At 36.1% G+C, this 15,052-nt stretch overlaps 1 protein-coding gene across 2 annotated transcripts in view; it reads left to right on the forward strand.

Moving 5' to 3' along the window:
- Window positions 1–15,052, forward strand: part of SEC63 (SEC63 homolog, protein translocation regulator) — a 57,170-nt gene that overhangs the window by 16,181 nt on the left and 25,937 nt on the right. For both annotated transcript variants that reach the window (XM_061460198.1, XM_061460199.1), the window contains exons 2-8: window positions 1,437–1,536; window positions 2,407–2,521; window positions 5,938–6,050; window positions 8,592–8,653; window positions 11,552–11,610; window positions 12,232–12,282; window positions 14,801–14,909. In XM_061460198.1, the coding sequence (XP_061316182.1) occupies window positions 1,437–1,536; window positions 2,407–2,521; window positions 5,938–6,050; window positions 8,592–8,653; window positions 11,552–11,610; window positions 12,232–12,282; window positions 14,801–14,909 (609 nt within the window). The remainder of the gene's footprint in view (window positions 1–1,436; window positions 1,537–2,406; window positions 2,522–5,937; window positions 6,051–8,591; window positions 8,654–11,551; window positions 11,611–12,231; window positions 12,283–14,800; window positions 14,910–15,052) is intronic.

Consider the following 15,052-nt stretch of genomic DNA (forward strand, 5'->3'; position numbering starts at 1 on the left):
TCTTCATAATTTAATAATCTGTCTAGTCTTTAATGCCATCAACTTTTTTTTTTTCCTGAAATGCCAGCTTGATGTCTTCCCAATATCTTCAGAATAGCTAAACTGAGGTTGTCACTGTCTCCTACAATCACCTTTTAGAAATTTGTAAAATAGAAATGTTTCTGTATATCATAACTGCTATTTTAGTTAAGGGCATCACCTTGTTAAAAGTACAAAGTTGAGATTTAAGACTTTTTAGGATGTGATTAACATGTGCTTTGGATCAATGCTGTTAATATAATTCCTGCCTTTTAGGTAATTCAAACTTCTTTTAAATTGGTAAATTTAGTCACTTTATTTACCAGCAATATCTAAATGTATTGAGTCAGGATGATTTTTGTTTTTCTTTAATTCTTTCACCCTTAGCCTGAAAAGGGCCAAGTGGTCTTATTCCTTTGCATGTAAGGTAATTACAGTGACCTCACTTAAAAGTGTTGCAAGTTAGACTGCAGAGTCTGCGGATAGACAAGTTACTTAAGTGACTTCAATCCTATTTATCTTTTATATCATGTAGTTTCACTGCTTAGAGAAATTCTCTACAAGCTATTTGCTTAGCATCATACCTTTTTTAGCACAAATGACTTGTTTGACCAAGACTAAGTTGGTCTTGATTAACTCTGAAATAAGACTGAAACTCTCTTAACAGAGAGAGCTTCCATGCCTTGTATTTATACTGTCAACATCACCGTGACAATTTCTTTCCAGCTCCATCCTGTCCCAAAGGGACAGAGGAAACAATATTGTTGGCTAGTTTGTCATTAATGGGTATACTCTCTTGTCAGGGACCTGTATTACTGAGCTATATTGTTTACAAATAACTATTACCTTACTCTTGCTTCGTCTTCCCCTTCAACAGGAAGAACCTAAACAAAGGCAACTTATAAAAGCAGACTTTGCAAACAGGAGGAAAATGGATCATATTTTGAATTGAGGAAATAGTTGTTGCTCTAACTGCAATCCAGTTGTATACAAATGCTGTTTTTTATGTGGGTTAGATTTTTTGGGTTTATTTGTTTTTCCTGCACACAGGAACTGACATATGGAAATGGAAGACTTGTTGGGAGTCTTCCATTGAGTGTAAAATGGTAGAAGTAAAACTTACAGGTGCACGTTAGCTGGGCAAAGGCTGGGCTCATAAGTGATGGTTGCTGTGTGGCATGTGGAAAATAGAATAGATTAGTTTCAGGCAGCGGGGAATAACCTGACTAACTTTTAAGGCTTATGGATGTGCAGTGTCACTTAAGTGGATAAAAAACATTCTCCCCTACAGTATTGCTGGGTCCTTTGTTAACCCTCCAATTGACCTTGTGCTACCTACTCCAGGATGAAGTGAGCATGTCTGTACTTCGGCTTTTTGTCACATTGGTTAAACATAATCTTTCTCTTTATTTTTATAGAGCAAATTCGATTAAAGAATATAAGAAATGTATATGGAAGGTGCTTGTGGTATCGTTTGCGACTGTTAAAACCACAACAAAACCTAATTCCTACAGTAAAGTAAGTACATTTCATTTGCATGACTTCCCATTAAAGCAATTCCTACATTTTTTTTTTAATAAAAATACTTTTCTTTTTTCCCTGTCAAAGCTGCTGGAATTATTTATATAATAATGGCTTTTGTGTCACAGAAGAGACATTTGCAGTCTGTTCTATTATAGTAATTAATAGTCCATCATTATTATCTAGTAGGGCTTGAAATCAAGATGGATGCCGTTTGTTCTTTATCTGCTTAATGAAACCAGTGAACCTCAGCCCTACTAAATAAGAAAATGTATTTCTTTATTTCTTTGTTCCAAAAACCAATTCTACTTCACTAAAGTTAGTGATGCTAGTGCTGTCTTTTGATTTAAATACTTAACATGCAAACATGTATATTCAAATATACAGGAGTAATAATTTGTGTGTTTGAAGTTGTTGGTTTTATATCCTTCAGTTCCTTGTTTATTGCTCAAAATATTTTGCTGTCTGTTATGCATCTATTTCAGCCTTTTTTTTTTTTTTTTTAATTGACTTTGTCTAGGATCAGATTGAAGTAATCCTTTAAGAACAGGAAATACTATTGTATACCTGCTGGGGACAGTTAAAGAGTGGAAAGAGTCTTTGTTGATAGTGGCTTGCCTTTGTTAGAGGGAAAAAAAGGGAGAACAGAATTAGTCAGAGCAGCTGCCTTACCTGTGTCAAATGTGCATACATGCTTTAATGTTTCTTGCTATTTTAATACTGTTTATTGAAGACTGATATCAAATGGCTTCTTTTGTTGTTTGTAGAATTATACAAGTCCTAGAGGATTTGTGCATGTAAAAAATTTTTTACTTTTTTTTTTTCTTTTCTTTTTTTTTATTCCCCCCCCCCCCCCCCCCCCAACAGGAAAATAGTCCTCCTTGCTGGCTGGGCATTATTTTTGTTTCTTGCATACAAAGTTTCCAAAACAGATCGAGAGTATCAAGAATACAACCCTTATGAGGTTTTACATTTGGATCCTGTAAGTAACAGCATCCTCTGCTAGTCTGTACTACTGTAGTGGTATGTTCTGTGTCTAGGTGTCAAATTTAAGGCTTGTGTTTTTTTGTAAACAAAGTAAGTTAACTTTAGCAAATGTATCTAGTGGTTTTGTTCTATATTGGCATCTGAAAGTTGCTACTCCATATTGTAAAGTCTCCATATTGTAATTAGATATTCTTCGCCTATATCTCTACTAATTTATAACTTTTTTTTGTATTGAACCCCTTAAAAAATCTGATGACTTTCTTAATATAGTGAGGTGGGGGTTTTGAATCTTTTTGAGTCTTTACTCTGATGCTGTGGTACAGGAAAGCAAAAAAGACATTCTGTTTTGTATACCCTGTGAAAATCATCTCAAAAAACATTTCTGGAGATACTGCTGAATAAACTTTATAAACAAGAATATGGATTCATTTGATTTACAGCTGTACAGCAGTATTTCTCTTGTAAATGAAAGGTTTCACTAAAGGGCTCATTTTGATGTAGTAAAGGTTAAATTGCATCTTGGTTGTATGCAAACACAAATTCTACATAGTAACACCAACAATTTGGTTTATTAAACTGGGGGGGAGGGAGAATAGTATTTATCTAGAAAACAGATGCAGTGCTTTATTTATATTGAAGGTCTGATTCAAAACGTGTGTAAAAATTTATTTATCTCAATGAGAGAAGTAGACCCTCTGGACATCTTTCATACTCTCATTTAATCTTGTTGAACTCTTCATCTTAACCACAATACCTCGAGCAAATTCTCTGTTTATGTTAATTATTTCCTGACATAAAGCCTCTCTTATGATTAACAGTAATCTTTTCAGCTCTGAAGTCTGAGGTATGTTTTACTCACCAGTCTAAGGAAGTACACTGTGGAGACTGCTCAGCGCAGTAATATGGAAGAACTTTGAATGTACCTGTTTTGATTAAACCTGATACTGTTTTGTTCGTGTGGGAGAGTTTAATATGTATATGAATATTAACGAATACATGTCTTGCCATTAGTAATGGGACTTGTCACCATAAGCATAGTATCACTGGTACTGCTTTTCTATGGTAAGAACACCATTATAGCTAGACTCTAACCACTTTCTAGCTGGACAAGTAGAACAAGATCTGCCTGTCATGTGTAGAGCAAATTATTTAAACTCAGCCTCTGCTCAGTTCCTCTGAATGACTGACTGCTGACTTGCGTTCTCTCACTGACGCAGAGGAACAAGATACCTTTTTACCGTTGAATGGTGTCTGTTGCAACTGTGCAGTTTGAACAGTCGTGTGTCTCTGTTCACTTTGGCTGAGCAAGTCAGGCTAGGGATTAGGTCATCAGAGGATTTTCTTCTGTCATCTTTGGCAAATTTCTACAAGTAACAACCCTGAGGGGGAAAAAGCATTTAAGTTAATGTTTATTAATGAAAACTTGTACACATGCTCTAGGCACACGCAACTTACCCAGGTAAAGAAACCCCCAGGTAAAGAAACCAGTACTGGAATGCTCCAGTAACTGATGGAGGGATCAAACATGCTGTTGTAAGGGCAAGCTGAATTAAAGCCAGAGATGTTATATGAGGGATGAAGAGATGGCCGTGAAGAGAAATCGGTTGAAGTCAAGCTCAAGATAGTCCAGAATTCCAGAGCATGTTTATTTTATGTATTTCTGTGGTATCAAGACAATGTCTGTTAAATCCCCTTGAAAAACTTGTAGTTCAGACTACATGGAAAGTGAACATCTTTCTTCTGTTATCAATCAAGTGAAACCATTAGAGTCATTGCCAGCCCTGCTGATTTTGAAGTGATTCAGCTATTGATAGAGATGTTGAAGTGTTGTTAGATAATGGAACTTTTGTTGCTGTTAAAAAAACCCAAACTAAAAAAAAAAAAAAGTTGCAGATAAAAGCAATTGACAGTTTTGGTATGCAGTAATTCATTTGCTTCTTTGCATTCACACTGTGGCCAAGATTGTTTTGTTGGGTTTTTTAGTCCTTTGTTAACATATCAGCTTATAGGAAGAGGCTTTTTTCTCCTTAGGAGAACCACAACATGGACAAAGTCCGGATTAATATAGATGCATCTTATTTTATGTATAATATCAGCACCTTGTTTTGAACATAAAGTAGCCCTCTTGAGCACATCACTTAAATTCACTAATACACAAGGCACTGAGATACTATTACTGATTTACTGAATAAGTATCCTTACTGCTATTTCACAGGGAGGATGCAGGGCATAAAGATGAAGCTCAAAACTGATTATAATGTTGGATTCTTTAAGTAAGACAATCGGGGTCTTAATTTTTTTTTTTTTTCCCCTGTAAGTAGTTAATATAGGGAAGCTCCGTGTTGCAAGCAGAGTGCTGACTGACGCTAAGTGTCCTGGGCTACTAAGCATTTCTGTAAGTCAGGCCTAACCACTGTAGCCTAGCTTTTGAGAAGGAGGAGTAATCAATTAATGATAGGAAGTTTGTCATCAGCTTATCAGGGATCACATGCACCCTCTGTTGCAGAGAGAGAAAAAAATTAGGGTAAAATAACAGCAAATGAAGCCTCAGGGTAGTTAAATTTCTAGTTTAAATTTATTGAAACAGTACTGTCATCTTTAATTATGCAGTTAGAGGTCAGCACACTAGTCCTCTACCACAAAATGGTAAAAACCCTATAATAGTGGTTCAGTGAAGCAGGTAGCTTAGTAGAAAAAATTTGTCTGCACTTGCTAAAAAGTTTTGTGGATTTTCTTGAGTAGTGGTTTCCCAGACCAACCTGAAAGTTAATGCACAGGGGCTGTGTTTGTGGGATTTAAGTATGCTGTAGTAGAATGAAAATCCATCTCTTTCTCAGGTATAGGTAATGTGTTCCCTTTGTTCAAGAAGCTTGAAAGAATTTATGGATAGGATGCTTCCAGTCAAAGGCATTCTTAAGCAGAAAGACAGTCTGCTGTTCCTGACTGACAGATTTATTTCTGCCTGCAAGCTGCAACTGAACCATCATACTTGATCTATGAACTCTTGCTTAAGTGGAAGAATATTGCAAGTGAGAATATTGTATTCATGAATATGTTTAGGAAAAGATTTGTCAAACAGATAAGAAGGCCTTACTTTTTTTTCTTTTTTTCTCCCTATGGACCAATGAACAAAGTAATCCAGAAAAAAAACAATACCCTGTCATCTGAATGTCTTTTTGTTAGGCTGTGACTTTGATTTTAAAATACAATGGTTATTAAAATGTTATTAGAAAAGTAGTATAATCATGTTTCCATGAAACATGTATGGAGTTTTATGATCACATACTAGAACCTAATTCTTTAGTTCAGTGGATGGTTCAGAGAAGCATTAATGATGTGCTTTACAGATACAGAGCAATAGATTTGATTTAAGGTATTTATTAATAGATAACTCAAAACTTTCCTTTTAAGGGAGCAAGTATATCAGAAATTAAGAAACAGTACCGTGCACTGTCGCTAAAATACCATCCAGATAAAGGAGGAGATGAAGTCATGTTCATGAGGATTGCTAAGGCCTATGCAGCGTAAGTTTCTTTTTTGTCCATTAAAAAAAAGGGAACTTGAAGTTATGAGTGGGGAAACCTTTAAGGTAATAGCAAGGATGGCCTAAGCAGCCAGGAAAAATGTGTTTGGATATGTGATGAAAATCAAAACATGACTTGGTTCAGTGCATGTTTGCTCTGTACAAGTTAGGAAGGATAATCGTTTAGCAACTGTCACAATGCTGTAAGACGTTATGTCTTTGTATTAAATTTCCATGTCAACTAGGAGGAATGTTTCCTGTATGATACATATTAAGCCTTAAAGATGACAAAGAACAGTATGGGTTGCAGAAATTCTGAAGCACAGCTTAGGAAGTAAATAGTGTTCAATTCTCCTGGTGATAAAGCCAAAGAGTGAGGAAGAGTATTTTAAATTTGTTCTCACCTAACAACAAAGATTTTTCATTCTGGTTCTGACTCAGTTTTCCCTCAGCTCCTCTGTGTCCCTTCTCATTTGCACTTGCCTTCCAGTCCTGATTATTCACTCGGTGACTGTTTCATATTACCTGTGTATATCTTAAAAGCTGTATCCTTGAATCCTCTTTTCCTCCAGAGTATTTTTTGGCTTTATCTCTGCTTATAGCTTACTTTTTTCTTTATCTGAGAGATGATGTCAAATATTAGAACTTGGTATAAAGGAGATTTTTTTATTTTATTTTATTTTTAAGTTTTGCATAATCAATATGTGGGTTTGGGATTTATAATGCTGTTCATACGTGGAGTGTTAATACAGCATTGTATTATTTTCCATTCTAGATGGTCATCTGTCAGAATCCAGTAGTATCTGAACAGGGTGGTTTGTTTGTTTTGTTTGTTGTTATTTTGGGTGGTGTGTTTTTTTTTTTTCTGTATGTGGGTTTAATATCAACTTTGCTTATCTGAAGACAGTTGATGTTACACACAATTTCTGATTTAGCAGAATGGTACATTTATGTTGTGTTTTTGGTATATTTTGTAAGTTAGGCTTAGTAAAATACAGGAATTTCAATACACAGTTCAATCACACTATCAATGTGATTCCCATTACCTGTCTCTCTAATACACTCACTGTCACAATGCTGGTGTCCCCAGGTGCTGGGAAGGCGCTTACGGGTTGAAGCCAGCTTGAGCATATTAGGCTGAGTCAGGTATGCACTCCCCCATGCTGGTCTCACAAACTTGAGGAGACTTTCATACTTTTTAAATGCACTTGAATATTTATACTACCAGTAGGTGTGTACCTCAAACAAAGGCCACCCACCAGTCCCCATTGTGTTGAGACTGTTGGCTTCTTTGCAGCAGCTGTGGTGAGTCAGTGTGGTCAGCCTGAGATTCATGGCATGTTGCCCTTGCCCATGCCCTCTGAGCCTTCTTTCACTGTAGGGGTTTATTAGGATAGTCACGTCATCGGAGAATACTAGCAAGCTGGTGATTTCTGCTTTTAAGTCAGTTGTCTGTGTGTTTGACCTTAGTGACTGCTTGAGAGTCCTGTTTGGGGTGAGGTGAGGAGAACCAACACCATGTTCACTTGAGCAGTTTTGAAATCATGCCTTCCACTTAAATGCATCTGCATCACTACTAAAGTCTCTTCAATAGGATATTGGAGTATTGCTTTCTGAACTCCTGACACATCTCAGTTCTTTGTTTTGCAAGTTAACACTCAAATGCTTAGTGATACAGTATGATACTTCAAATGCTACTGCAAGGGCTCTGGCAGGTGTCTATTTTGAAGTAAATGATGGTGAAGTTCCTTAGCCATGCTGTCTTAAAAGAAAATAAAACCTATCCATTGAATGAGTCTGCTCATTAACAAATGTGAGGCTTAAAAATGATCAGGAGATGTCTGAATCATTCACTGGATTTCTTCTGTGAAACCACAGCTTCCGTATAGGGATTGCCTGGTCTTCTGTTTCCTTCTGTCTTCCAGTAACAGGGATTCTGTTTGAGGTAGTACATTATTGCCAAGAAACTATCATTAGAGAACAGGCATGGAAACCAAGATTTAGGAGGTAGTGCCTTAACTTATTTTTTTCTCACATATGAAACTAGGGAAAAACAAACAGAAAGCCATCAAAGACTGAAAGTCTAGACAAGAGAATTAAAAGCCCATATGGACAACTGCTTTATCAACTCATCTTGCATATTCACCTCATTTCCAAAAAAAGCTAATATTTTCAACCTTTGTTGTCTTTAAAAATTTGCTGTACTGTAATCTGGCACTGGAAAGTGCTCTTTGCTGATGGATACACAACCCCTCTCATGAAAGGCAGACATAATCATTCCAATCCCCTGTACGAGGGTGCACCTTCTGTGTCACATTTCTTTTGTTGTCAGAGTGCGTAAAAGAATTCGCCTGCGTATCATGAGGGAATGCAGCAGTATCATTTCATGTTGATTTTCATAAAAACAACAGGAGAAGCTGTTTAGCTTGCCAAACCATCTCTAAAGGGTAGTGTAAATGGCACATTTTAAAGTTTCTCTATGTTAATGATTTAGAGAAATGTCTTTACTTCTGCATTAACGTGTATCTTTTCTTGAAACTAGTTTAACTGATGAAGAATCACGAAAAAATTGGGAAGAATTTGGTAATCCAGACGGACCACAAGGTAACAATTAGGAATTTAGAAGTCCTGTGATTTCTGTGCATTGAGCTGTGTAATATCTGATAATTTGAGAATCACTCAGATCTTATTATATACAGAATAAGTTTTTACTATGATTGAAGCAATGCATTGCATCAATTCTTTGCTTATGAAAGTGGCTCTGGGGTGATGGTGGGATGGAGAAGTAGGGAAGAGTTTGTTTTCACATTTCTCAAACTTATCAGGGGAAAAGAGAAGGGTATTTCTCAGTTAGCCTTAGTGTTTAGAGAAGCATGCCAATGTTAAAAGGAGGTGTTAGTATTTATGATCAGATAGTATAAATGTGTATTGAAAAATTAACAACTAGCCATAATGCAATAAACACACTTCAAAAGGATGTATGTGAGGATATGTATGTATTTAAATAAATACTGTATACACATCTGCCTTCTCTTTGCTGGAAGCAGTAATGTTTGAGAGTAGCTCTATGCCACCTTCATCAGGAGGAATCTTAGTAATTATCCTTATGCTGATAGATTGTTCCTGGGCAGGTAGCTACATGAAAATAATCCTGATGATGATGTATTAAAGTTTTACAGTAGATGATCCAAACTAAAACAATTTAATACTGAAAGCTAATAGTTCACTCCCCCACACCCCAATCTCCTATTTGCAGTTGTGTGAGTCACTTATAAAACATCTTTGTGACTGTTGTTTAAGTGGACTGGTTATGAGAAAGAAAACTGTGTATTTCTAGCTGCTTGTGATACTCTTTACAAGCAAAGAGTAAACCTGCCACCTGTTAGGACAGGCCTCTATAGATCTCTGCTTGATGCTCTGCAGTTTGCCGGACTAAGTTGTACTACGTGTCTACATGGAATGAGTTAAGGCCAGCTTGGAAATAATAAATGGAATTTGAAACTTAATTGCAAAGTTACAGGATGACATGTGAGAGCTCTGTGTGGAAATTTATTCTTCTGAATAAATCCATCCAACAGGGGAAATTAATTTTTAACAGGGACCCCTCTCCCACCACCTGAGTCAGTGTTTCAGAGAAACAATCTTCTCTCTCCTTCAAAAAACCAACCGTGCCAACTAAATCATAGTCTGATGAAGGCATTTTTGATGGACTAAGGTGGTGGCTCAGTTTGTTTAACCAGTGTGATTTATAGCATAGCAGATTTTTCAGCTCTTAGCTTCTTTTGGTTTCCTAGCCAGGCAAGTAGGAGGACTCTCTTCCTCTTGCTGCAAAATACAAATAAGATCTTGCTTCAGAAAAGCTGTCACAAAATCAGCAAAATGGTACTGTAAATTTTAGTCTGGTATATGCACAAATAGCTTTACTGGGACCTTTTCTGATGTTAAACTGTTTTTTTGCATCCACAAGTTACTAAGTTAGTGTTGCCGAGGCATAGGATTTCAAGTTAGGCAGCATGTCAGTGTCCTTGAATGGACCTGAAGCTGTGACTTCAAAAGAAAACTCAGCCAAACGAGCATTTAAAGGCATGAAGATTTTTTTGGTGTGATTCGTTCAGAGGTCGCTTTCTCAACCTGAAGGGACCAAAAGGTGAAATGAAGTGATTCTTTGGCAGGGCAGCAGTTCAAACTGTGAGTGTAGAGCTGCCTGCTCTTCTGAAAACCAGACTACAATAGAATTGGAATTCTCTACTTTACTTCTGGGTCTCTCATCATCGCTTCATCTGAAGGGTGAGAAGAAGCCTGAAATTCTTTCACGTCTTCTGTTCTGTAACCTTGCTCCACATTGAAGTGTGAGGAGTTTTCTAATTTAGTGATATTCATCTTCTCTTCACTTATACACCTATAGTGTAAAAATCCAAGCTGCGTACTTTAGTTTTTTAGTTCCCATAGTCAAAAAATGGAGACAGTCCCTTATAAAGGTATATTTTGGGGTGAGATGAAGCACATGTGGTGTTAGCCATGTCTAACCAAGTTAGATGAGGTTCGTCCCACCCTGTATGCCCAGCAAAAAGGAACAGCAAGCAGTATTTCTGTCTATTCAACTGGAGCAGCATGGAGGTTGGAGGCAGGCAAACAAAATTTTCTTGTCTTTGGCATGACTTGCCTCTTTACTAAAAGTAAAATACTGAATGTCTAAAATCATTTGACCAGTGTTTCAAAGCATGGGGGTGGACCTGGAGAATAAAAAGATATGCTTTTAATAACTTAGGGCAGTTTTAGTACACTGTTTTTCCCCTTGGTATTTGCTAGTGTTTCAGCTCAGCAAGCATGGATGGGGGCAAGGAGACTATCAAAGTGTCTGAACACAAACTATTTTATGTTATTTAGTGTTCAGATCTGTGTGCCGTAGGTGTTACTGTTAAAGAATCATGTTTTCTATTTTTTGCACCCTGACTCCTTTTGAATTGAGAAGTATTCCTTTCTTTTTCTTGCCAGTCACACAGAAATTTGAACTGGCAGAAGGTTTTGTTTTTTGCAATTTACATCTTGGAACACTTTCCTAAACTTACAAACAAATAAAACTTTTCCCATAGAATTCAGTTGGGTCAAACCATTTTCTTGCATTTATTTACTCAGCTGTATGTATTTAAACTGCTGAAAACTATGCAAGGCAAAACTCGTAAATCTTTCCATCTGTGATTTTTTTTTTTTTTCTTTTTTCTTTTTTTTTTAAATATATTAATCTTGCATGTTTCTCACTTCAATATGTTAAGCTAAAATCTCTGGTATTTCAGATGTTGCACTTAAATATTGGATTTTTTTTTATTGTGTACTTGAGTGTATTTATTTTGTTAAATTCATTAAATTTTGCTCATTGATAAATATGAGGATTATTTTTATAGACTGGTGGTTTTGTTGGGTATTTTTGTTTGTCAGACTTAATGTGACTTTAAAACAATTCCTTAATATTGTATAGTGAATTTATTTTCTTTAATCCTATAGCTACAAGCTTTGGTATAGCTTTGCCAGCTTGGATTGTGGATCAGAAAAATTCAATTTTGGTGAGTCAACTTACTTATCTCAGGATTTTAAGGTGAACTTGCAGCTGTCTGCCTTAAAATGTTTGTGCTTAATACTGTGTATCTTAGTCAAAATACATTGTTAATAATACTTTGGTCCAAATATATATCTTTGAAGCAAATTTCAAAAGTCAGAAGGGTTAGAGTAGCTCAAACCAACTGTTTGTTGGATTTCTGTAGTTCCATTTGGTTTGCTAGTGATGCTGTAATCATAGTGTCTAAATATCCTTCCTCTTGCATTTATTGCTGCAATGTGTTTGGTTTACCCGCTTGATTTCTTTTAATGTGGTAATCATCTCTCCACTGTGTCACATTTTCGCTGCCAATTCTTTAATTACTAAAGAAACCACCTGAGACAATGCATGGATGATTTATACGATTACTTACACTACACTGATACTCCTTATTTAAACTCTACCCAACTGATTATGTTACTTGTAAGTTGTCCTTCAGAAGTAACAATAGGTGTTATGCAATAAGCTTACATTAATTTGTAGTAGGTTTGTGGTAATACTACTTGACTGTACTTTAGCATAAAAGTTAAGTGAGTGGTATTAAGTAACTGAAGTATCTAATGCAGTATGTTTCATAATTCTTTTATAGGTTTTGCTTGTATATGGATTAGCATTTATGGTTATTCTTCCAGTTGTTGTGGTAAGTATTATCTAGTTAGTATTCTACTCTCTGTAACCAAGCTGTAAACAGAGCTGAGTTGCTTGGTCTTGCCTTCCATAGAGAGGGCAAGTGAGTGAGGGTTTTTTCTTTTAAATGTGGGTGTTTTCTGATGGAAAAAGTCTAGTTACTGTAGAGTTTAAAAAAAAAAAAAAAAATCAGTGCCATGATAGACAGCCATAAGGGAAAGTATTAGATACAGCAAGTGTTAGACTGAGTTATGTAATTTGTCTTGTACCTTCTGTCATTCATCACATGAAAATTAATGTGATGTGGTGAACTTGAATGTATTCACTGCTGTTATTGTACAGCCAAGACTGAGATGTCTGTAGCTGGTGGTACTTAAATAAGTATTGCATGTGGAACAGGTTGTTGATGTGGTTTCTCCCAGCTGCCTTTGTTTTCATAACTTCAATTTTTATTGATCTTCTGTACATCATGAGATGTCTGCTCTTGAGATTTCTTTGTGTGAGGTGAGTGATATTTCAGGACTCAGATTTGCCCTACATTATTGCTTTTGAACAATGTCCCTTATCCAGTGTTGTGCATTTGGGGGTATGGCATGAAGAAAGACTCAGAAAATTGACACCTAGAAACCTTCTTACTCTTGGGAAAATGATTTTAATTTGAAAAAGTTTCCTGAGGTCTTGGCAACTGCTTGCATCTTTCTGTGCAGAGGTTCAGCCAGGCATTATACCTTCTTTTTGGGAGTCTTTCTGCATAATTGAAGATTTAGGGTAGAAAATTAAATGTGGCTATTCAACAAGTTGTTGAATAAGTAGTCTAAAATCCAGGGTACAATGTTGCATATTTTTTTCTGCCTTTCCTTTTAGGTTTAAGTTGGTGTTTGTTGATGCTTTTTTTGTATATGTGTACCTTTAGTGATTTATACCAGCTTTATCATAGCTCAAGTGAAAGTAAACATTCTTTCTGTTGTTAGGAAGAAATGTCCTGAGCAGAAAAAAAAAAAATCTGTTGCCTCCTGCCCTTCTACGAGATGTAGACTCCTGCATTCACAGTTGTCACTGTAAATTTCTTTTATAGTCAGTGAAGAGGAATAGTAATTTTTATGGAGCAAGTTATTTTATCATTTCATTCTAAAGTAGACATTCAAGATGATTCATGCTTTTAATGGGCCTGTTTCTCTTTTATGAATCAATGAAGAAGTCAAAGTTAGCTACAGGGTAGTCATGCTATATCTTAGATAAGAATCTAAAAGTAAGGTTAGTGCTGCCCTTTGAATGCAGATTAACAAAAAAGGAAAATACTGATACATAATTCTTTGTAGACCTCCACTGACCTAAATAATGCTCTGTACATGAGGCGAGAGAGATGAGCTCTGTCTGCAAAAGCAGTAGGGGCAGCCTCTTTCATGTAGATTGGACTGGCTATAGTTCTAGTACCTGTACTTAGAAAAAAAAAAAATTGATAGGCATGGGATTATAATCTAATTTTTTCTGCAAAAACCTAACGAAAGTTGTGTACTGTTGTGTCAGGATTCATCTATTCATGGAAGAATCAAACCTAATTTTATTAAAAAAGTTTGTGGGGTACAGTACTAGAGCACTTCTCAAATAATTAAATAGCAGAGTTCTTGCTGTAGTAGGGGAATTTACACTATTGCCTATTAAATCAATAATAGTAAGCACTGCTTACTGCTTTACTGATTGCTACTTTTTGCTTGTGATAAACTTTACAATAGATTGAGATGTATCTTGGATTTTTTTCCTCATGTTAGTGGGCTTTGCTTACAAGTAGTAGTTTAATGAACACACTGCAGTTTATAACCCAGTACACCATTTTCCTTAGTATGCATTATAGAGTACAGTCACTGTACACTGAGTTCCATAGTTTAAAGCCACTGATGTAATGCTAATGACTGAATTATTGGAGTGTTTCTGAAGGTTTGGAAAATTCCGCTAGCCTGAAGGCGTATGGCTTAATTCTGAAAACTTAACAGCAAGGGCACTGGGCCACCTCCACATTCCCTTTCTGAAAAGCATTTTCTGATTAGATGACTTTTTTTTTTTTTCCCCAAATTTTCTTAAAGGTATCTCTTACTCTTCTTGATTTGGCCTTGGTCTGCCCAAACTGAATTTGATTTGAATACGGTGATGCACAATGAGTTACCAGGTATATAGAAAGTGGAAAATCTAGTGGATTTACTGTTTACTGGATTCACTAAAACAACACCAAAAATAAAGCAGTGCATATGTGTGCATGTGTGTGTGTCTGCTGGGGGGGAATTCTCTGGGCTAGAGATAGTCTAAAAGGTTTGAGAGTCAGATTCTGTCAGGTGAATGTATTGGTGCGCTTTTTAGAATTTGTATTGGCAAGTATTTTTTTTGCTTCTCTTTCCTGAAATTCAGCTGATCTTAACATAGGTGTAAAATCAGTTGGGCTGAGTTACCTGGTTGTGAACAGACAAGAGGTGATGCAGCATAGCTGTTTCAGTGCTTCATCATAGCTGATGACAATTTGTTCTTGTTAAATATTTCAGGGTTCCTGGTGGTACCGATCAATACGATATAGCGGAGACCAAATTCTCATTCGGACAACTCAAATATATACATATTTTGTCTATAAAACACGGAACATGGACATGAAACGTAAGTAACAGGCATCTTGAAATGTTGGCATGTTCATCTGGAAATGTCAATCTGCTCAGGTTAAAATGTCTGTTTTATAAGCCTTTATTAGGTTAAAATAATGTTTCTGGTTCTTTTTAGAGTGTTTTTTAAAGCTTCATTTT

This window comes from Pezoporus flaviventris, unplaced genomic scaffold, assembly GCF_033815535.1.
Source record: "Pezoporus flaviventris isolate CSIRO_AGI_PZ_B2104156 unplaced genomic scaffold, CSIRO_AGI_Pfla_v1 ptg000031l, whole genome shotgun sequence".
Classification (NCBI taxonomy): domain Eukaryota; kingdom Metazoa; phylum Chordata; class Aves; order Psittaciformes; family Psittacidae; genus Pezoporus; species Pezoporus flaviventris.